General features: G+C 38.2%; 1 protein-coding gene across 1 annotated transcript; it reads right to left on the reverse strand.

Moving 5' to 3' along the window:
- Positions 1-1,278: 1,278 nt before the first annotated feature.
- On the reverse strand, positions 1,279-3,799 carry LOC143661734 (unconventional prefoldin RPB5 interactor 1-like). Its single transcript, XM_077135119.1, is given in 3 exon segments — positions 1,279-2,126; positions 2,596-3,658; positions 3,661-3,799. Coding segments are annotated over 3 exon segments (1,611 nt in total). The 3' UTR covers positions 1,279-1,717.
- Positions 3,800-24,124: the final 20,325 nt, after the last annotated feature.

Consider the following 24,124-nt stretch of genomic DNA (forward strand, 5'->3'; position numbering starts at 1 on the left):
GGAAGGCACAGGATGGTCTCTGCTGGTCTTCTCTCCAGGCCCCTGGGTTCCAACAACTTTCCCCGGGGTGATTTCTTTCTGCATCTCCAAAGGCTTGGGCTGAGCTGCAAGTGCTAAGATGAGGAATGCTGAGCTGCTTAGGCTGTGCTACATTGCGTTCTCTCATTTAAGCACCAGCCAATTAAGTCAAATGTCACTCATTGCAGCAGACACACCTCCTAGCCGACTGCAGATGTAATTAGCAACAGATGAGGTTCACGTACCATTGGCTTATGTCTGCAGCAACAAGACTAGGTATGCTCACCTGGCCAAGTTGACAACTGAATCTAACTAACACAGTATATATCCCACTGGCTTATTCAGGTACTGAATTTTACATAACAGCAACAGGGAGCTCAAAGCAAAGGTGCTTGGCATATTTTATGAAGTGCAGGCCAAATCTTTAGTCCATTTTGTTAAGCAGTTATGGTGGCGCAGGGCCCGGGTCTCTCCAAAATGGCCCCTAATGAACCTACTTTAGCCAAGGACAAAGGTAGACAACATCCCTGGAGTGGAAAGAAAATAATCACGGATGTAAAAGTGACATTGATTGTATCTGAGTCTTTAGCACTAACTTTAGTAAAACATCAGATTTACTGATGTTTAGGCCTCTTTATTAATGATAATATTAGAGGCAGACGTTCTCATACTACCTGGAAGGTCTTTGTTCTAAAATCATATATTACTCCTTGGACGCCCCCCAGTCCTTGTAGAGCTCTACCCCTCCAGACCAGCTGCCACAGGAGAGCCTCTCCTGTGTGTAAGTCACAAAAAACCTATGTCTGCTCCTGTGCCTGGCGTATTTTTTTAGTCTCGTGGCAGAACCAGCCTATGCTTTGCTGGACCTGAGTAACAGTCATTTGTCTTTTTATTATTACTTTGCAAAATTTTCCCCTTTTTTATTTTGGATATGAGCCCTTTTTTAGATATGAAATGCAAATATTTGCACTCACTTTATAACTAGAATTTTCTATTAGTTCATGAGTATCTTTGGATGAAGACAAGTTTTAGTCTTGATAAATTCCAATTTGTCAATTCTTTTCTTTTTTTTTTTTAAGAGACCAAGTTTCATAAAATTTTTTACTTGAAAAGAAGTTTTACAAAATACCATTCTTCCACAATCAAAGGAACTTTCCCCTAGGGTACATGTAAGTTTTCTGCCTTTAAGATATACCATGACATTGAAAGGGGAGAGGTTTTTAAATAGCCACCTAACTGCAAAACCTACAAGGTAAGTTGGATTTTCTTGTTAAAGTGCCTTTAAAATACTAAAGCAAGTAATGAAATATAATTGTTGAATCTATTTGAAATTTTAAAAGTTTCTTTAAAATGATCCATATGGTATACACAATATCACAGCTGGTACAAAACTGCCTGTATTGAAACACAAAAACAATGCATAAGAACTATATTCTTTGAAAAATAATTCAAAATGCTGCCACTGCATCATAAGGCAAACTTAGACAAGGTTGTCAGTAGTATTCAGGGAATTAACAAAATAAGCTGGAAATTAAGTGTCCAAACATTTCATTTTAATACCACTCTAAGGGTAACAGAATTTGCTGTCAAATTAACCCAGGATCTCTTATTTCAAACTACATGTAACATATTTTGCTGTATACTCTAAACAAATGCGAAACTAGTTTCAGGATGTAAACTCCCATTTCCCAAGCAGAACCTAGTTTTTCTGTTGCAATCTGGCAGCTTTGAACTTTGAAACCCTCTTGGTAGTTTCTTCTGATACATCTGATAAAAATTCTTTTCGTTCTGGAATAGTGTGTAGCACAGGATGAGCAATGGCTGGATGAGGTGTTAAGGAGGGTAATAAAAATTCTTTTTCTATTACAGGTCCAGAAAAAGCCTCAGGTGTTCCTGATAAGGGCAAAAGTTTGTTTTGATGATTTTCTTGTTGTTGTTCTTCCAAAATGCCCTCACTGGTATCACTGCAAGTTGCTTCTTCACAGCTAATACTCCTCAGAACTCCCGGTCTATCATCAACTTCAGCAGCACTGCTTTCACTGGTGTCACTACAAATACTGTTCTCTCTGCTTCGAGACTTCAGGATTGATTTATGAGGGACATACTCCCTGTGGTAGTTAGATTCAGTTGTCAACTTGGCCAGGTGAAAGCACCTAGTTCTGTTGCTGTGGACATGAGCCAATGGTAGGTGAATCTCATCTGTTGCTAATTACATCCGCAGTCGGCTAGGAGGCGTGTCTGCTGCAATGAGTGACGTTTAACTTAATTGGCTTGTGCTTAAATGAGAGAACGCAACTGTAGCATAGTCTAGCAGCTTGGCATTCCTCATCTCAGCACTTGCAGCTCAGCCCGGGCCCTTGGAGGTGGAGAAAGAAATCACCCTGGGGAAAGTTGTTGGAACCCAGGGGCCTGGAGAGAAGACCAGCAGAGACCATCCTGTGCCTTCCAGGTAAGAAAAGAGCCTCAGTGGAAAATTAGCTGCCTTTCCTCTGAAGAACCAACAAAATAAATCCCCTTTTATTAAAAGCCAATCCGTCTCTGGTGTGTTGCATTCCGGCAGCTAGCAAACTAGAACACTCCCCATTCACAACAGCAACAAAGACTCTGTAAATGTCAGCAGGAGTCCTAATGGTAGGCAGCTCCTGGGCAGATTGACCACTGCCAGGGCTGTTCTTTCGTTTACGTTTGGCTTCTTCTTTCTTTTCACTGAATTTCAAAGTGGTATTTTTTCCAGTATTTATTTGGACCCTCTTAGGTTCAACAGTATGAGAAAAATATATTGTTGGTACAGCATGATCTCCAACCCCTAAAGCATCATGGTCATCATTTTCATTATCACCATCGTCATCTTCGTCATCATCATCATCATCATCATCATCATCATCATCATCTTCATTATTACTAGGACAGGGATTTGAACCATTCATTGAACAATTCAACTGATTATTCACTTGACCACTGAATAATTCTGAATTTGCAAAATCCTCATGACAACTGCCTGGAGTATGACAGTCTGTTACTCGCTGAGTCCCATTCCCACGTGGATTTAGATCTCCTTTGTCCTCTTCAGAAGAAGTTGCATCTTCTCCATTTGCAGTCCCAGAATCAGGCTGACTATCAAGTTCACCCAGCAATTTTTCTTGTCGCTCTAGTTCTTCAAGTCGAGCCCACAGTTTCTCATCAGCAAGCAAATCATTAGATTTTACACCACTTGAATTAAAATCTGCTTCAAAAATATCTGAAGTTTTGGGTTTGGAGTGAGGTTTATGGGCAATTCAGTGTTTTACTTTAAATTGAAAGTCACTTTTAATTTCTTCTCTTATGTCAACAATATCACCTGCAGCATCACTCATTTTCTGCAAATCTTCTGTGAATTCAACTCTGGACTCAAAATTTTTCAACACTTTTTAAAAATCATCTATTGTTTTTCTTACATGTTCTTTTCTGCGTTCAACTAAGTCTACAGCCTGCTTTGCTGAGCACTTTGCAAACCAGTTGTCCCCAAGTAAAACAGTGACTTCATTAGTATGGACAAGTTTTCCTGGCATGAAGGCAAAGGGGCCAAATGGTACCATGATGTTATAAGACAACTTATCAGGCAATGTACTGAGTCTTTCTTGAAGGGCATTATAGTCATTACCTTCTTCCAACGCTGGATTTTCTCTCGGCAGTCAGTGACCACCTTCTCCCGCTCCTCGCGGAGCCGCGCCACCTCCGGGGCACACAGCGACGCCGAGGCGGAGGCGGAGGCCTGGGGCCCAGGGTCGAGCGGGGCCTCCATAGCGGGGGCGCTGGGGACGCGGCCGGGCGGGCGGGCTCAGCGGAGCGAACGAGTCCTAAACGAGTGTTTATGGAGGCGGCGTGGCCGGCGGCTGCCCAGCGCCCGCGTGCTCGCCCTCATCCACGGCGCGTCCCAGACTGAGGAGGCCGCGCCCGCGCTGCCTGCTGCGGGGGTGGCCGCTACTCGCGTCCCGGCTGCCCACCGCGGCATCTCACACGCGCCTGTCGCCCGCCGCGGCCGCCGACGCCCTGGGCTCGGAACTGCAGACCGAGAGCCAGCGAGAGTCGCCTTTCCGGGCGGGGGGAGCCTGGCGTTCCCTCTTTTCTTTTCTGATTGGTACATTTTCTGTGTTAAGAAACTTTTGTTTGCCCATCATCATGAATCTATATTCCTAGATTTCCTCCTGGAGCAAGGGTCATCAAACAGTTTGGGAAAGGGTCAGATGACATGTTTCAGGCTTTGTGGACCATATAGCATTTATTGCAACTACTTAATTTTGTCACTGTACTGTTAAAGAAGCCATAGACAGGGGATGTGAGGGTAGTTCATTGGTAGATTTCTTGTCTGCCATGTGGGAGACCGGGTTCAATTTCCCACTCATGTCCTTCCCCAAAAAGCAAAGAAATAAGCAAAAAAAACAAACAAACAAAAAACCCAACCAAACCAAAAAAAAAATTCAATAAATGGTATGGCAATAATGGGATACTCACATGGGAAAAAGAATGAAAAAGAAGTCATAGACAATAACTTAAATTAATGACAGTTTTGTATTCAAATGAAATGTTATTCATGTAAACAAGCAGCAAGATGAGTTTTTTTTCCAAGAACAAAATGTTCTAGGTAGCAAAAGACGGTGGCATAGAGGAATTTAATTTGTCCTCCAGAGTAGCTTATAAATAGCCAGGAACTGAGGGAACAACTGCTGGGGGGACAAAAATGATCAAACGCAGAGTGTACACGAGTCTGGAGCATGGCCAATGGCTGAGAGCCTACCCAGAAACTTTAAGTCCCTCGAGTCATGGAGGCTGGTGCCCCTCCCCTGTGGGCTCTGCAGGCTGGTTCCCCAAGGGGAAAGGAAACAGACTTTACTAGTATCAGAGAGTTAGTTAAAACAAGCTCTAATTGTGGAATTAATTAACAAATTCTGACTAGTGAAAACAAACCCCAAGCAAGATAAACCTGAAGTAATCCCTAAAAGAACCAGGAGTTTTCACCCCTGCAGAAAGGAGGTGGGGCTAATGGAAAAAATTAAAAACCAAAGGCTTTTTGAGTTGGACAGCACAAAGTACTAGAAAAGGACTGGACACCAAGAAAAAGGGTCACAAAGAACCTGGGAACACATAGAGCCACATACCAACTTAAGCTCTTCGTTAACAAACCCAAAGAGTAGGGGTAAAGGCTTTTTGTTGTTGTTGTTTTTACTTCTTAACAGCTCATTAGATAGAAATGCAAGCACCCTCAGGCTTCAGCACTGCCCCAGGCAAGGATGCAATTAAGGCAAGTCTGAGAGACAAAGTAACTAGTGAAGTGGACTATTGGCTAAAAGGTGTATCTTCCCCAGACAAGGAGTTTGGGGGCCAGCTCAGGTGACAGATCGCATTTAGAGAATTCAGGCCCCAGGGGCTAGAAAACAGAGGCATCAAAGTTGTCCCAGTACCTCACTTCTGTCTAAACCACACACCTGGCAGGGAGTGTCTGCTGAAATTAAAAGGCACTGCATCACTTTACCCTAGTGGGAAGCTGTGAGTAAAACTGTTTTAAAATGAACAGAGAGAAACAAGTATTAGAGAAAATGCAGAGAAAAAGATGTACCTATTCATTGTCAGGTGGAAAATGAGAGGTGCAGCCCCTTGGAAGACAGTGTGATGGTTCCACAGGAGGCTAAGGGTGAGACTGCCACATGATCTTGAAACCCTGTTGCTAGGTATATACCTGGAGGAATGGAAAGTGGAGACACAATTATATATTTGCACACTGGTGTTTACGGTGGCAGTGTTTGTGATTTGCAATGGATGGGGGTCACCTGTGGGTACAATGACTGAGGAATGTAAGGGGAAACTGTGGTGTTTATATGCAATGGACTACTGAATAGCTGCAAGAAGGAATGAAGGTATGAGGCATGCAACTAGGTGAATGAAACTTAAGGACAGTGTGTTGAATGAACTATCAGAAACAAAAAGACAAATATTAACAGGCCTCACTCATATGAACTAACTGTACTATACAAACTCATAGAATTGATGTCAAGAGCATGGATTATCAGGTTGGGGCTACTGTAAAGGGTCTTAGAGTGTCAACTCTTAAACAGTAGTCATATATACTCAGGAGATGTAATTGTTATTGCTAAATTAAGAGATACTGAGCTATTATTCCATGAAACTTTCGGTATTCATATAACACCTGAGACTCAAAATTAGAACACTGAAGCTGTGAAAGTCAACATTACTCCATTCAGCAATTGTTAAAATAGCTGGAAAACCTATCAGACTTCAACTAGAAACATGAATGAAGATTCTCTGGATAGGACTGAGGTAAATCAGAATAATAGGTAAAGGATGATATGGCCCATATTTTCAAACTTCAACTTCTGTGCAATACCAAGGGGAGAGATATTTATCTGGTGCAAAATTTATGGTTTTGGGTAGCACGTTCTTTAACTTAAATGGTCAGTTTATTTGAACACTATAATTATGTGGAATCTTCAGTAAGGCATGAGATCTTGTTAGTTTGTACAGGCTAGTGTGATGTCCCAGTATATCCCAGAGTAATCTGGGCAGAGAATAAAAATGTATCTGCAAAGTCCCCCCCTGGGGCCTGGGGAGAAAGGAGGAAATATTCCACTTCCCCATCTGGGGGATTCCTGATATTCTTACAAACATTGGAGACAACGTATTCAATAGGCTGAGCCCTTTATCTTGAAGCTTGCTTCTAAGAAGCTTATTCCTGCATAGGAGAAGCTGAGCCTATTAATAATGATACCTAAGAGTCACCCAAAGAGAACCTCTTTGTTGCTCAGATGTGGCCCCCTTTCTCAAAGTCATCTTGGCAGGTGAATTCACTACCTTCCCTCTTACATGAGACATGACTCCTATGGGTGTAAATATTTCTGGAAACATGGGAGAGAACTCTCAGGATGAGCCAGGACCTGGCATCATGGGATTGAGAAAGCATTCTTGACCAAAAGGGGGAGAGAGAAATGAGACAAAATTAAGTTTCTGTGGCTAAGAGATTTCAAACAGAGTCAAAAGGCTATCCTGGAGGCTATTCTTATCCATTCTATACATACCCATTTTTACTTTATGCTATATTGGAGTGGCTTGGGGGAAGTGCCTGAAAAAGTTGAACTGTGTTGCAATAGTCTTGATTCTTGAAGGTGACTGTATAACTATATAGCTTTTACAATGTGACCCTGTGATTGTGAAAAACCTTGTGTCTGACACCTCTGATGAAAAGGACAGTTAAAGTAAGAAAAGGAAGGATAGGGGGTGCAAGGGTAGTTCAATGGTAGAATTCTAGCCTGCCATGCAGGAGACCAGGGTTCAACTCCTAGTTCATGAACTTCCACAAAAACAAACAAACAAAATACTATAAACAAACAAAAATTCAACAAATGGTGTTGTAATAAAGGGATAATCACATGGAAAGATAATGAAATGTCACCCTATCATACAGCATACAAAAAAAAAAGAAGGATAAAAGTAAATAAATGTTAGGCGGGTGTTTTAGTTTGTAAAGGCTGACAGATTGCAATATACAAGAATTGAAGTGGTTTTTATAAAAGGAATTTAATAAGCTACAGGTTTACAGTTCTAACCCTATAAAAATATCCAAATTAAGGTATCCAGGGTCAGTTACCTTAATTCAAGGAAGGCCAATGGTTGGGAACACCTCTGTCAGCTAGGTAGTCACCTGACTGGCATCTACTGGTCCCTTGTTCTCGGCCTCTGTTTCTGTGACGGTTCCTCACTTTGCTTTTCATGATTGGCTTTCATCTCTTGGCTTCCCTAAGCTCTCTCCAGGTTTTGGGGTGCTTAACATTTATTTCATGGCAATGTCTCTTGGCTCCAAGCATCTCCAAACATCCATGTCTCTGTTCTCCAAGTGTTGGTATCTGTGTCAGCTGTGCTGTGAATTTTCTGTCGGCTCAGTCTTTTCTGAGGTCACTCCAAAATATTTCCCCCTTTAAAGACTCTAGTAAACTCATCAAGACCCACCTGGAATGGGTGGGGTCACATCTCCATCTAATCAAAATGTCACACCTACAAATGGGAGCATCACATCTCTGCAGAGACGATCTAATAAAAAAATTCCAATCTACAGTATTGAACCAGGATTAAAAGAAACAGCTGCTCCCACAAGAACGGATCAAGATTAAAGCATGGTTTTTCTGGGGTACATAATACTTTCAAACCAGCACAGAAGGGATAAAGTGTAAAAAAAAATGTGTAGATTGAAATACTGATGGTCAATGAGAGGGAGAGGTAAGGAGTATGGGATATATGCATTTTTTCTTTTTTAAATTTATTTTTCCAGATTGATGCAAATGTTCTAAAAATGATCATGGTGATGAATACACAACTATGTGATAATATTGTGAGCACTGATTATATACTATGGTTGAACTATATGTGTGTGACAATTTCTCAATGAAAATATGTTTTAAATAAGAGATATTCTAGACTTATTCTCCATACCTTTTCTTTAAATACAGCTACATATAGTGGAAAGATTTCAACAATCAAAACAACTTAATCTAAAAAGAACAGAGAGAAAATAGACTGAAAAAATTTAAGAACAGAGCCTCAAAGGCCTGTGGGACAAAAATATGAGATTTAACAATAGTTCTATCAGTCCAAGAATATGAGCAGAAAAAATTAAGGCTAAAATATATTTAATAAATAATGTCTGAATTTTTTTTTTAATTTAGCAAACTGCATAAACCTACAATTTTAAGAAGATGAGTGAACCCCAGACAGGGTAACACAAATTTTAATTACACTTCAAATAATTAAAGGCAACTAAATTCAGGTAACTCAATCTTAAAAGAAACCAGGAAGAAATAGTACATTACCTACCAGAGAACACTGCTTTTCACATCAGTGAATTTCTCATCTGAAACCACGGAGGCCGAAAGAAGTGACACAATATTTTCTAAGTTCTGAAAGAAAAGAACAGTCAAGCAAATTCTATTTCTAGCAAAACTATGAATGAAGGGGAAATAAGCATCCTCAGTTGAAGAAAATAAGAAAATTTGTCACTAGCAGAACTACTCTTAAAGAATGCCTAAAGGAAGCTCTCTAAAGACAAAGAAAATAAAAGGCAAAGTTTCAGAATTTCAGAAAGGAAGGAACAACAACAAAATATGTTTAAAATGTAGGGAAAGTAGACGATACTCTCTCAACTTTCTACCCAATATTAAGTTTCAGCAGCTGAGACTGGGTATCGATAGAAGGACATATATATATATAAATGAAATAAATAGCCTAAAAATACTCTCAAAAATATGCCCAACTGATTTTTGACAAAGGCACAAAAGCAATTTAATAGAAGAATTTTCAACAAACGGTACTGAAGCAATTGGACATCCGCAGGCAAAAAAATATATAAATAATATTGTGATACTGTACTATATTTTTACTCAGTATTGTCACTGAAGGAAACTGTTAAAGGGTATTCTTTTTAAAATTTTTCTAAAATTTATTTATCTATTTTTTAATTGAAATATAATTCACATGCCACAAATATCCATCATTTTAAATAATAAAATTTTTTGGGTTTTAGTACATTCACAAAATTGTGCAATTATTATCATTAATTTCAGCACATGTTTTATCTCCAAAAATGACATTATCACTCATTCCCCATTACCTTCTCTTCCCAAGACCCTGGCAACCCCTAATATATTTTCTTTCTCTATGAATGTGCCTATTCTGTACATTTCATATAAATGGAATAAAAAATATGAGTACTTTTATGCCTGGCTTCTTTCACTTAGCATAATGTTTATAAGAATCATCCATGTTGTAGCATATATCAGTACTTCATTCATTTTTATATCTGAATAATATTCAAATTATGGCATTTGGTTCAAATATGACATTTGGTTTATCCATTCATCATTAGATGGACATCTGAATTGTTTCCCTATTTGGCTATTGTGAATGATGGTGCTATGAACACCCATGTATAAAAGTTTTTTTGTATGAACTTGGTTCCCAGTTCATTTGAGTATTTACCTAAGAGTAGGACTGTTAGGTAGTTCTATGTTTAAATTTTGAGCAACTTAAAAGTTGTTTTCCAAAGGAAATGCACCATTTTAGAGTCCCACCAACGTTTGAGGTTTCCAGTTTCTCCACTTCCTTGCAAAAATCTGCCCTTGTCAGTGTTTTAAATTCTAGCCAATCTGGTGGGTGTGAATTTCGTCTTATTGTGATTGGATTTACATTTTCTTAGACTATTAATGTTGACCATTTTCTCAGGTACTTATAAATTATTTGCATATATTCTTTGGAGAAATGCACATTCAAATCTTTTGCTCATTTGAAAAATGTGGTAAATTGTATTTTCATTTTTTGGTTGTGTTTATATATTCTGGATAATATTCCCTTATCAAGTATATGATTAGCAAATACTTTCATTCAGTGAGGTGTATTTTTTTTTTTCATGGGCAGGCTCCAGGAAATGAACCTGGGTTTCAGACGTAGCAGGCGAGAATTCTGCCACTGAGATACCACTGTGCCACCCAAAGTATATTTTTTACTTTCCTGATAGTGTTTTTTGAAGTACAAAACTTATTAATTTTGACTAATCTTATCTATACATTTTTTTGTTACATGTGATTTTGTTACCATATTGAAGAAAAAGAATTGCCAAATCTAAGGTCACAAAGATTCATGCCTATATTTATTCTAAGATTTTTATATTTAGCTCTTACATTAGGTCTCTGACATACTTTGACTCTCTTTTTTGTATATAGTTTGATATAAGGATTTAGTTTTGCTGTTTGCAAGTGGATGCCCAGGTGTCTAGCACAATATTTTGAAAAGGCTATTCTTTCTTCATTGAATTGTCTTGACCCTTATTGAAAATTATTAGCCATAGATCTAAGCTTCTTTTTTTCTGGATTCTCAATTCTAATCCATTGATCTCTATTTCTACACTTACACCATTACCACATATTCTTGGTTATTGTAGCCTTGTAGCAATTTTTGGGTTTAGGATTTGAGAGTCCTCCAACTCTGATCTTCTTTTCAAAATTGTTTGGCTAATCTGGATCTCTTGCATTTCCATGAGATTTTTAGGGTTGGCTTGTCTATTTCTGTAAAACAAGACAGCTGGAGTCTGATTTGAATTGAGCTAAAATATGCAGATAAATTTGGGGGTATTGATATCTTTATATTTTTAAGATTTTCAATCCATGACCATGGGATGCTTTGCCATTTATTTAGTCATTCTTTAATTCTTTTAAACATATTTTGTATTTATAGTATAAAAATTGGATATATATTTTTTATTAAATTTATCCCTAAGTTCCTTGTTCTTTTCAATGCTCTTGTAAAGGGGAATATTTTCTTAATTTTAACTTTCTGTTTTTCATTGCTAGGAAATTGTATACATAAAAATTATTGTGGACATTGACTTTGTAGCCTTCACTTTTTAACTTCATTAGCTCTAATTTTCTTTTCTTGGGTATCTTAGGATTTTCTGTACACATGATCATGTTATATGCAAATAGAAACAGTTTTACATCTTCCTTTCCAATATGCATGCTTTTATTTCTTTTCCTTGCCTAATTTTCCTGGCTAGAAACTCCTGTACAATGCTGAATAAAAATGGTGAGAACAGATATCTTGCTCTTGCTCCTGATACGTTAGGGGAGAACTTTCAGTCTTCCACTCTTAAATATGAGGTCAGCAGTGTGTTTTAATAGATATCCTTTATCAGGTAAAGGGATTTCCCTTCTAGTTTGATGGGTGTTTTTATCATGAAAGAGTCAATTAGTTCTAACTATTGTTGCATATGAACCTACAAATACTTCAAAATAAAAGTGTTACATATATATATATATATATATTTAAAAATGCACAGAGCTCTTATTTGGAATGATGGAAATGTTTTGACAATGGGTGTGCCACCATGATGGTAGCACAACATTGTGAACATAATTCAGAGAATTGAAATGTACATCTGAATGTTGATGAAAGGGTAAATTTTAGGCTATGTACTTGAATAATGGTTTTTCATATATGAAACTGCACTGTAAAAACAGTAACTCCTATGTTAAATCATGCACTATAGTTATAATTATAAAAGTGGCCTTTCATCAATTTTAGCAAATGTACCCCACCAGTGCAAGGTGTTAATAATGATGGGGCATTTGAAAATCCTGTTTCTTATGCTTGATTGTTCTGTAAACGTACAACTTCTCTAATTGAAAAAAGGACAGGTGTTAGGGCAAATTGGACCATAGGTTGTAGTTTGCCAATTCTATTGTATAAGTCTATTTTTTAAAGCTTGTTACATATATGAACCATCTTAGATGAATTTTCATGCCTTCTGTGATAAAAGGGCATTTTTTAAATGTTACAATGCCTATGAGGTGATATGTACCGTATAAGAATATGAAATGGCAGAGTCACACTGAAGAAAATGCTTGGTACTTCAAACAATGTTAAACACATTCCTACCCCAATTTTTAGCAATTCCATTCCTAGGTACCTACCCAAGAGAACTGAGTAAATGTGTCCATTGAAAGGCTTGTTACAAGTATGTTCATACTTGCTGAAAACTGGACATAACCTATATTAGTTGAGGTTCTCTAGAGAAACAGAATCAACAGTGAACACTCACAAATATAAAATTTATAAAAGTGTCTCACATGACCGTGGGAACACAGAGTCCTCAGGGCAGGCTGTGAAGCCAAAGATTCCTATGGAGGGTCTGGACGAACTCCACAGGAGAGGCTTGCCAGCCGAAGGAGGAAGGGCCTGTCTCTTCTGAACCTCCTTAAAAGGCTTCCAGTGATCAGATTAAGCATTACTCATTGCAGAAGACACTCCCCTTTGGCTGATTATAAATGGAATCATCTGTGGATGCAGCTGACATGATCCTGATTTAATTCTATGAAATGTCCTCACTGCAACAGATAGGCCAGCACATGCCCAACCAGACAAACAGGTACCACCACTTAGCCAAATTGACACATGAACCTGACCATGACAGTTCACCCCTTGTCAACTTGGCAGCTATACATACCACTTTAAACCATACCTAATTTCTAAATAAAAAAACAATAAAACACACATTTTTTCTTTCACTTAACAATACTCAACTGTCCTGTATATAACTAAAAACACATTAAATCTCTCCAGAACGGGGTGCAAATCCTTGGGTAATATTCATTCTTAAACTTGATATCTTGAAATGTAAATAGTATAATATGAACAAAACAGCATTACAGTCCTCGTTTCTGTAACTGACCACATAGTCGAAGTTCATATTTATCATTACCTTCTTCCACTACCCATTCCATGTTCCCTTTACCCTCAGCAAGCACTTCAGCTGGCTGGTGGGGTGACCAAAACCTTCATTCTTGAAGTTTCAGAGCCATTGGTAGTCCTGCCTGGATTGGGTTGTTGCAGTTTTCCATTGATTTTAATCAGAAGACATGGTAGTACTAAGAGATACCCTAGGGGATCTCCTACATTCCAAGAAAACTCTTCTTCACCTCCCTTATGTAGTTGCAGTTCTACTTCCCCCTGATAGTCAGGGTCAATCACCCCAGACAATAATGTAATTTCCTTTTTGGCTTGTTGACCTGGTGGCATAAGTAGTTCAAAGTGACCAGGTGACAGTCTTAGATTCCAGTTCAATGGAATAATTGTTGTTTCTCCTGGTGGAAGCATTCCCTGTTTGGGAGCTAAAACCTGTTATTGAATTTATCTCCCATCCTCTGACACACAAATGCCTTACCAGTAAGTCTAGAATAGTTGCTACTTCTTGCTCACTAGGTCCAATCAACATGATATCATGAATATAATGGACCAGAGTGATATCATTTCGGAGGGAGAAACGATCAAGGTCCCTACGGACAAGATTATGACATAGGGCTGGAGAGTTGATATACCCGTGAGGTAGGACAGTGAAGGTATATTGCTGACCTTGCCAGCTGAAAGCAAACTGTTTCTGGTGGTCCTTAACAAATAGCTATTGAGAAAAATGCATTTGCCAGATTAATAGCTGCATACGAGGTACCAGGGGATGTATTGATTTGCTCAAGCAATGATACCACATCTGAAACAGCAGCTGCAATTGGAGTTACCACCTGGTTGAGCTTACAATAATCCACTGTCATCCTCCAAGACCCATCTGTTTCCTGCACAGGCCAAATAGGAGAGTTGAATGGGGATGTGGTGGGAATCACCACCCCTGTATCCTTCAAGTCCTTAAGCGTGGCAGTAATCTCTGCAATCCCTCCAGGAATTTGATATTGCTTCTGATGTATTATTTTGCTCAGGAGGGGCAGATCTAGTGGCTTCCACTTGGCCTGTTCCACCATAATAGCCGTCACTGTATGAGTTAGAGAACCAACATGGGGATTCTGCCAGTTGGTCAGTATGTCTATACCAATTACACTTTCTGGAACTGGGGAAATAACTACAGAATGGGTCCAGGGGCCCACTGAACCCACTGCGAGACAGACCTGAGCTAAGACTCCATTGATTATCTGGCCTCCATAAGCTCCCACTCTGACTGGTGGACCAGAGTGACATTTTGGGCCCCCTGGAATTCATGTCACTTCTGAACCAGTGTCTAGTAATCCCCAAAATATCTGATCATTTCCTTTTCCCCAATGCACAGTTACCCTGGTAAAAGGCTGTCAGTCTCCTTGGGGAAGGCTTGGAGGAAGATTAGCCGTATAAATTTGTGGCAGTGTAACAGGGTTTTCCCCCAAAGGGTGCTGGACTCCACGTCATTCAAGGGGCTCTGGGTCTGTAAACTGTTTCAAGTGTGGAAATTTTTTAAGGGGCTGTGACTCTGTGTTGTTGTAATTCAGATTAGACTTCTGTTCACTTGACCTAGAACTCTTTTGTTTACACAGCTCAAACAAGAATTTAGTAGATTGCCCTTCTATTGTATTTCTAGGTACCCCATGATTTGCTAGCCAATGCCACAAATCTCTGTGAGTCATAGAATTTTGATGCCTGCTTTGAGTTTGTTGTCTATTATAATAGCCATGTCTACCCTGTCTTTGGTGATGAAGTGCTGCCACCTGGCTTCTGCCAACTCGGGATCCTGTCATCCCCATTGTGTTTAAGGATTCCAGCTCAGTGACAGCAGTTCCTACAGTAATATCTGACCTACAGAGAAGTGCAACCACAGAGCTCTTCAGGGATGATGGTGCTAGTCTGACAAATTTCTTTCTCACTGTTCTGGTAAAAGGTGCACCCTCCAGACATTCCTGGGGTGTAAGAGAAGGCTTTGCCTGATAGATCCACTCTAGCATTCCAATATCTCTAAGCCTCTGGATCCCCTCATCTACATTATAACAGGGCATTTCTGGCATTTGAACATCAGGTAACTTCGGCCACCCTTTGATCCGTGTTTCAACCAACCATCCAAACAAAGTGTTAATACTTTTTCTAACCACTAGAGCTGTAACATTGAAGGCAGAATCTATGCTTAATGGGCCCATATCAATAAATTCAGCCTGATCCAACCTTATATTCCTCCCACCATTATCCCACTCTCTTAAATCCATTGCCACACATATTCCTCTGATTTCTGTCTATATAAATTGGAAAACTCACACAGTTCTTTTGCTGTATAATGTACCTCCTCATGTATGATACTTTGTACCTCATCTTTAGGGGTTGGGAATTTATTTTAGTTATAGGTCTGGAAGAAATGAGGGGTGGTGGGGGTAGGTCATGAAAAGAATTAGAAATATCTTCCAAGCCATTTGCTTCAGGTCCTTCATTTGCAGTTTCATCTGGTGAAACAGGATTAATCACTCTAGGGTTAATCCTTTCAGGAGGAGGTTAGGTGGCCAACTCCTCAAGGCAGGCTGGAGGTGGTGCAGTTATGTTCTCAGGGCAAATTATTATAGAGTTGTCTAGAGAAGACTCAGCATGACCTAGGGTTTCAGCCTCACCCCAGACATCATTATCAATTCATATGTTACCATCTCTTTTTTCAGGATCCCACTCCTTTCCAATCAATGCCCTCACTTTAATGGCAGACACTATGCAACATTGAGATTTCAGTTAACGTTGTACAGTTGCTATTCTAACAATAAGATTCTGAGTCTGATTTTCAGAGATCTCAAGTCTACAGCTACAGGAAATAAGATTTTCCTTCAGGATACTCATAGAAATGTCTACACCTACTTAAGCTTCTTGTTTAAAGCCTTAAGCCCATTCTTTTCACTCCTTAATGTAGCCAGTGTATCTACCAACAACCATCCAACATCTCTATACCTCTTATTTCCACCAAACTCCATAAAAGTGTCAAAAACATTATCCCCCAGAGCCTGGCTTCATACAAGCAAAACATTAAGAGAATTGAATGGTGATATTTTGATTATCTCTTTTTCCAACTCACTCCATGGATTTGGAGCATCATTCTGATTATGGAAATTGGAGTCCTTCATGCCTTTGAGTCCAGTCAGAGTAGAAAAGCATTCATAAAAACCCATTTTTAAGATTCTGTTTCTTAAGAACCACTCCTGGTACCAAGATGCATTAGTTGGGGTTCTCTAGAGAAACAGAATCAATAGTGAACACTCACAAATATACAATTTTTAAAAGTGTCTCACATGACTGTGAGAATGCAGAGTCCAAAATCCACAGGGCAGGCTGTGAAGCCGAAGATTCCCATGGAGGGTCTGGACAAACTCCACAGGAGGCTCCCCAGCCAAAGCAGGAAGAGTCTGTCTCTTCTGAATCTCCTTAAAAGGCTTCCAGTGATCAGATTAAACTCATTGCAGAGACACTCACCCTTGGCTGATTACAAATGGAATCAGCTGTGGATGCAGCTGACATGATCATGATTTAATTCTACAAAATGTCCTCATTGCAACAGACAGGCCACCACTTGTCCAACCAGACAAACAGGTACCACCACTTGGCCAAGTTGACACATGAACTTGACCATGACTCAACCTAAAAGGTGATTAACCAGAAAGTGGATGAACAAGTTGAATTTTGTTAGTATTTCCTACAATGAAATACTATGCAACAATAGAAACAGAGGTTTCCATATTAACATATAAATAACAAGGAAGAATATTAAAAGCATTATCTTCACTGAAAGAAGGGAGCCAGAAAAGGACTTGCAATATTTGCCTCCATTTATAAGAAATTCAAGACCAGTTAAAACTATAGTGATTACTTTTGAAGTGGTTATTTTTGATGGGAAAAGGATATGACAGATTTTTCTGTTGTGAAGCAAATGTGCTCTATGCTTATCTAGATGGTGGTTTAGTGGGTATATATTTAAGTACAACATTATCAAGTCTATTCTTAATGTCAGTGCACTTATCTGACTGTATTTTTACCTCAATTAACAAAAGATGGCATCCATGGGGCAGGGGTGGAATAAACATTATTGAAAAGTTCTCTCTTCAACAAAACAATAGATGGAAAATACATGGTTTCTGGAAAATACTTTATAGAGAAAGCAACTATTTTATATTGATGGGCATATTTTATTCACTCATTTAACAATTGTTTTTGAATCTGCCATAGGCTGGTTAAGTTTTTACTACCTAAGGTAAACATTTAAAACATATTAGATTTTTTGAAAATTTCTCAGTATTTCAGGATATTTTTAAACTAACTGATGCTAAAATCATGGCTGTACAATTTATCACTTCTCCTAGATTTTTTTATAAATACTTAAGTAAACACTTTTGCTAAGGTTCTTTGAACATACTCCATACTTAATGGAAAAAGCATCCTAAAAATTTCTAATTCCAACCTGTTATCTGGTTTCAATTAATAGCTTCAAGTTCATTGCTATTTCTCCTCATTTCCTTTTACCCCACTTGCTTCATATTCTCCTTTTTGGCCTTTAGTCTGCTTTCCTCTCTATTTCTGGTCCAGTGTCATTTATTTTTCCATTTCCACCTCATCATCTTCAAAACTTTATCTTTATGTATTCCTTTACCTCGCGTCTTTGTTATCTCATAGAAGCTCAATTCACACACTCTCACACTCAGATACATAAATGGTAATTCACATAGGAGAACTCAGGATTTCTACCTAAGCCATTTTCTTCTCAGGTTGTTTGTGTCATTTTTTTTCAGGGGTGGGTACATGGTCCAGAAAATGAACCTGTGCTTGTATCACTTTTATATTTGCAGTATAATAAAAAATAAAATAACACTTTAAAATCTGGAGGAGGGTCTATTCAGCAGGAAATGAAGGCCAACCAACTTTTCCTTTTGGTGTTTAGTACTTCTTTCCTTGATTGTTTTATTTGATTGATCTGCATATAGTTCAGACCAGAAGACAAAATATATGATTCCCCTTCAGTCTGAAATTCCCTTTGAATGGCGCTTTATTTACATTAGCATTTGTAATTACTTAATGACCAATCAGATATGGTTCGTTGCTGGTAAGTGTAGAAACATGTTGTCTGAAGGATGTAGTTTAATTAGTATACTCCTAAAAACATGTCCCTCATGACCACTGGATGTAATTATTATTTTATGTATTTAACTGTGAAATTCATATTTGCTCAGCAGGCTAGAGAAGAGCTTTCAGTTTTCAAAGCTGCTTAATAGAGCGTAGTAAGATTTTTAAAGGAGTCCACAAATCTTATCAAAAGCAGGTTACCTAAAAAGAAAATAGCCATCACTCCAGGAAAGTAGCTGCATTTAAAAATAACACCAAAAATATTAACAGCCTATTTCTAAAACAGGGAAGGAAGATAAACACCTGAAGAAACCTGTTGTGATTCTTTCCTTAATAACAAAGGTGTAAGAGGCTGTAGTCAAAAACCAATGAGATTACTTAGGTATTTCTACTCTTGATTAGTGATTTTGGAAATGACCTCATTTCAAGGGTAACTGGTAATTTCTATTTCTCCTCTTACTGCTTATTCATTCAACAGCAACCAAATTCTATCTGTTCTGCTTCCTGAACACAAAATGTATAAAAACCTAAGCTTAAGGCCTGGGTAGGGAAGAGCATGTCTGCCTTCATGTAGAGTTTTCCCTATGGTGAAATATTCCACACATTATCATTTATACTAGAATTAGGAGAAGTATTGTTTCATAACATGGGGAGAAACTTGTTGTAATCTATGTATTCAATAATAGATGTTTTTTTTGTGAGGAACAATCATTCTATAGAACTTTCTGATATGCTTGTATTGATGCACAGATCATTCATTGTTCATCATTTTCCTTAGCAAGTGCCAAAGCAAATCCCCAGGACTACTTCACTCACTTCATTTTCAAGGGTTAGTCAATAATCTAATATCTGAAACTACAGTTCTCACATTGGCAATGAAGTCATGTTGCAGATACGGTCCTGGGTGTACCTGAAAATCTCTGCAGTCATTCACCTTGCACACAACATCTGACCAGATGAGGTGATTCATCATCATGTACTTTCTGCAGATGGTGGTCCCAGACTCTGAAGAGCAGGAGGATGAGGCAATAGCAGAGCCTATCACTAACTAAAAGACACAGAGTTCCTCTCATTCCATGCTCACCAACTATTTGGTGAGACCAAGATTTTTGTATTTTGATACATAGTACCTCCTGTGCTGTACAAACCTTAGCCTATGAGTATTATAGAATACAGGGCCACAGCTATCATTCCTACTTGCACACTACCATTAAATTACCAGGCAAGGAGACTTCTGGGAAGATGGCAGAGTAGGGTAGGCAGGATGAACCCTTGTTCCATGGAACAAGAAAAAAGTGGTCATGAAAACTACTGGGACTGCAGTCCTGGGGTGTACAGTGATTGAAGAGGATCTTTTACAATGTGTAGGGAGGTTCTAGACAACAGAAGCAGGGAGATAAGGACAAGAAAAACAGGAGGAGTCTGTTTGGCCATGATCCTTCCAGGGGCAGAGAGTTGCACACGAGGGAGTATGGATCCATGGGAGTGGACCATTCCTCCACTCCACCCACCCTCAGCAGCTAGCTTGGGAAACCTTTCCATGGGGCTCTGAAGCTGGTAGCACCTATTCAGAGCCCAGAGGCATGCTAGTCTCCCACCACAAAAACTTGCTCCAGTAGGCACTGTGAATAGCAGTTCCACCACACATCAGGAACTGCTCCCTACCAGGTACACCATGATCTTACTCAGCCAGCAGCTGCAATACAGGAGAGGCAGACTTGAGGGGCATAGATGCCTAAAGGATGCCAACTTCTGGGATGAAATGGTAAGTGCAGTTTGGCAAACACCATATCTACCTAGATTTTTTATAATTCTGTGGACACCAGCCTGATTCCCAATAGATTGTGGGGTGTCTCATTCTAGCTTCAGGGTCTATTATTGCTAAGGTGCTTTTATTTTGCTTTGTTTTGTTTTTTGGTATGTGGGCTGGGAGCCAAGCCCATGTTTTCCATGAGGCAGGCAGGTCTTCTGCCACTGAGCTACCAGTGAACCCGCACATAAATTTTAATTGACACTTAAGCAGAATTGCATCCTCTCCATGAGATCTGGGCTTTGGTTCGGCAGGGAATTACTGACATGCCAAGTGCAAAAGGAGATCTTAATGCAAATCCAACCAAATACAAACCTTAGATGAGTAAAGTAAATCAACTTGCAAAATAATTCCATTAAGATAATTGCCCTAAATGCAGCAGAAAATCATCAAGCATGAAGATTGAAGTAGCCATAGCTCACCCGAATGAACAAATCAATTCACCAGAGGGGACATGGAATTTGAAACAACTAATCAAGGCTGTACATGATTACATAAAGGATATCAAGAAGCCATGGAAGAGTACAAGGAAGAATTTGAAGGAATAGATAGAAAAATAGCAGATCTCACAGAGATGAAAAATCCCATAGACAGAATTAGTAATATGCTAGAGACACCGATTCCAGATTTGATGAAGTGGAAGGAAGAATAAGGAAACTAGAAGGCAAGACCATTGAACTCAAGTGCACAAAATAACAAATGGTCAGAATGATGGAAAAACAGAAATGGACTTCAGGGAAATGATAGACAATATGAAATGCACACATATAAGAACCATTGGTGTCCCAGAAGAAGAAGAGAAGAGCAAAAGACTAAGAAGGTTAGTGGGAAAGAATGAGGTAAGCTTCTCAACTCTTAAAAAAGATATGAATATGCAAACCAAAGAATCCCAACCAACCCCAAATTGGATAATTCTAATAAATCCAAACAGGCATACTTCAATATACATACTAATCAGATTGTTAACTTTTGAAGAGAAGTAGCAAGAGTGTTTTGAAAGCTTCAAGAAAAAAAGTGATTCACTACATTTAAGGAGAACCTGACATAAAACTGAGTTCAGACTACTCAACAGGCACCATGAAGCAAGAAGGCAGTGGTGCGATATACTTGAGATTATGAACAAGAAAGACTTCCAGTCAAGAGTTCTTTATCTAGCCAAGTTGTCTTTCAAAATTGAAGGATATAATAAAATCTTCTCAGACAAGCAAAGGCTGAAAGTATTTGTCAACAAGAGATCTTTCCTACAAGAAATACTAAAAGTAATCCTGTCAGCTGAATAAAAGAGACAGGAGAGGGAGGTCTTGAAGAGGACACAGAAAATGAGGAGTACCAGTAAGGGTAATTCAAAAGATAAAAAGAGAGACAGATAAAAGAGCATATAGATCTGACAAATGAAAACTAAATGATATGATGGTAGATTCAAGAACTGCTTGTCAGTAATAATCTTGAATGTTAATGGAATAAACTCACCAATCAAAAGATAAAAATTGGTCAAATGGGTTAAAACATATTATCCACCTATATGTTGTTTACAAGAGACACATCTTAGGCACAAGGCTACAAATAGATTGAAAGTGAAAAGCTAGAAAAAGTTGTTCCATGAAAGTCATAACCAAAAGAATGCAGGGTCAGTTGTACTAATATCAGATAAAATAGTCTTCAAATGTAAAGATGTCATAAAGACAAAGAAGGACACTATATATTAATAAAAGGGACTGTTCACCAAGAAGAAATAACAATCATAAATGTTTATGCTCTCAATTAAAGAGCTCGAAAGTACATGAAGCAAACATTGACAAAACTGAAGAGAGCAATAGATGTGTCAACAATAATAGTGTGAGATTTCAGTGCACCACTCTCCTCTATAGATAGAACGATCAGACAGAAAATCAACAAGGAAATATAGAACTTAAACAATCTTATACATGGATTATTTCTAATAGACATATATCATTACACTCCAAAACACCAGCATGTACATTCCATTCTTCTCTAGTCTCGTGAAACATTCTCCATGTTAGATTCTCCAGGATAGATTATATGCTGGGGCACAAAACAAGTCTCTGTAAACTTTAAAAGATAGAAATTACTTAAAGGACTTTCTCTGGGTACAATGGAAAGAAGCTGAAAATTAATAGGCATCAAAGAACCAGAACTTTCACAAATATATAGAGATTAAAGAACACACTCTTAAACAACCAATGGTCAAAGAAGAAATTGGTAAATATCTAGAGACAAATGAAATTGAGAATACAAAATATCAGAACTTTTGAGAATGTGGCAAAAGCAGTACTGAGAGAGAAATTTATTACCCCAAATGCCTATATTAAAAAAGAAGAAAGATCATAAATTGAGGAAATAACTGCTTACCTGGAGGAACTAGAGAAAGAATAGCAAACTTACCCCAAAACAAGTAGAAGAAGAGAAATAGCAAAGATTAAAGCAGAATTAAATGAATTGAGAACAAAAGAACAACAAAGAATCAATAAAACCAAATGTTGGGTCTTTGAGAAAATCAATAAAATCTAAGGACCCCTAGGTAGAGTGACAGAAAAAAAAACAGGAGGATACAAATAAAATCAGAAATTCGAGGGGGATCATTACCATGGACCCTGAAGAAGCAAAAGCAATCACAAGAGGGGACTATAAACAACTATCCACCAACAAACAAAACAAATTAGACAATTTCCTGGAAACACATGAAGAAGTTATGCTGACTCATGAAGGAATAGAAGATCTCAACAGACCAATCACAAGTAAAGAAATTCAATCAGCTGTCCACAATCTTCCTACAAAGGAAAGCATAGGAAGTAAAGCTTTCACTATTTTCAGATGACATGATGCTAAGCCTGGAAAATTTTGAGAAATCTATACAAAGTTCCTTGAGCTAATAGACAAATTCAAAAAAATGGCAAAATATAAGATTAATGTGTAAAAAACAGTACTGTTTTTATACACAAGCAATGACCTAACTGAGGAGACAATTAAAGAAAAATTTCCACCCAAAATAGCAACTAAAAGAATGAAGTATGCAGGAATAAACTTAGTTGTCAGAACAATATGATACTGCCAAAAACACAGGATTGACCAGTGGAATAGAATCAAGAGTGTGGAAATAGGCCACTAAATTTATGGCCAACTGGTCTCCAAATCCACTGAACTGGGACAAAACAAACTTCTATAAATGGACATGAGAGAACTGGATAGCTAAAATAATGAAAGAGGACTCTAACTTTACACCCTATGCAAAAATTAACTCAAAGTGGTTTTATGACCTATATATTAAAGCCAGTACCATAAAACTCCTAGAAGAAAATATAGGGAAACATCTTCAAGACACAGTTATAGGAGGTAGCATCTTAAACTTTATACCCAAAACACAAGCAATGAAAAAAAGTAGATAAATAAGAACTCCTCAAAATTAAATGTTTCTGTGCCTGATAAGACATTGTTAGAAAGGTGAAGAGGCAACTAACTCAATGGAAGAAAATATTTGGAAATCATGTATCAGATAAAGGTCAATATCCTATATACATAAAATGCATACAACTCAACAACAACAGCAAAAAAAACCAAACAGCTCAATATAAAATGGGCTAAAGATATGAACAGACATTTTTCCAAAGAGCAAATACACATGGCTAAAAAGCACATAAAGAGATGCTCATTTTCATTAGCTATAAGGGAAATGAAGATCAAGACTACAATGAAATATCACCTCAAACTTATAAGAATGGCTGTTATAACATAAACAGAAAACTATAAATGTTGGATAGGATGTGAAGACATTGGAAAACTTATGCACTGCTGGTTGGAAGATATGTTACAGTTGCTATGGAAGACAGTTTGGCAGTTCCTTAGAAAACTAAATATCAA

Source organism: Tamandua tetradactyla, chromosome 17, assembly GCF_023851605.1.
Source record: "Tamandua tetradactyla isolate mTamTet1 chromosome 17, mTamTet1.pri, whole genome shotgun sequence".
NCBI lineage: Eukaryota > Metazoa > Chordata > Mammalia > Pilosa > Myrmecophagidae > Tamandua > Tamandua tetradactyla.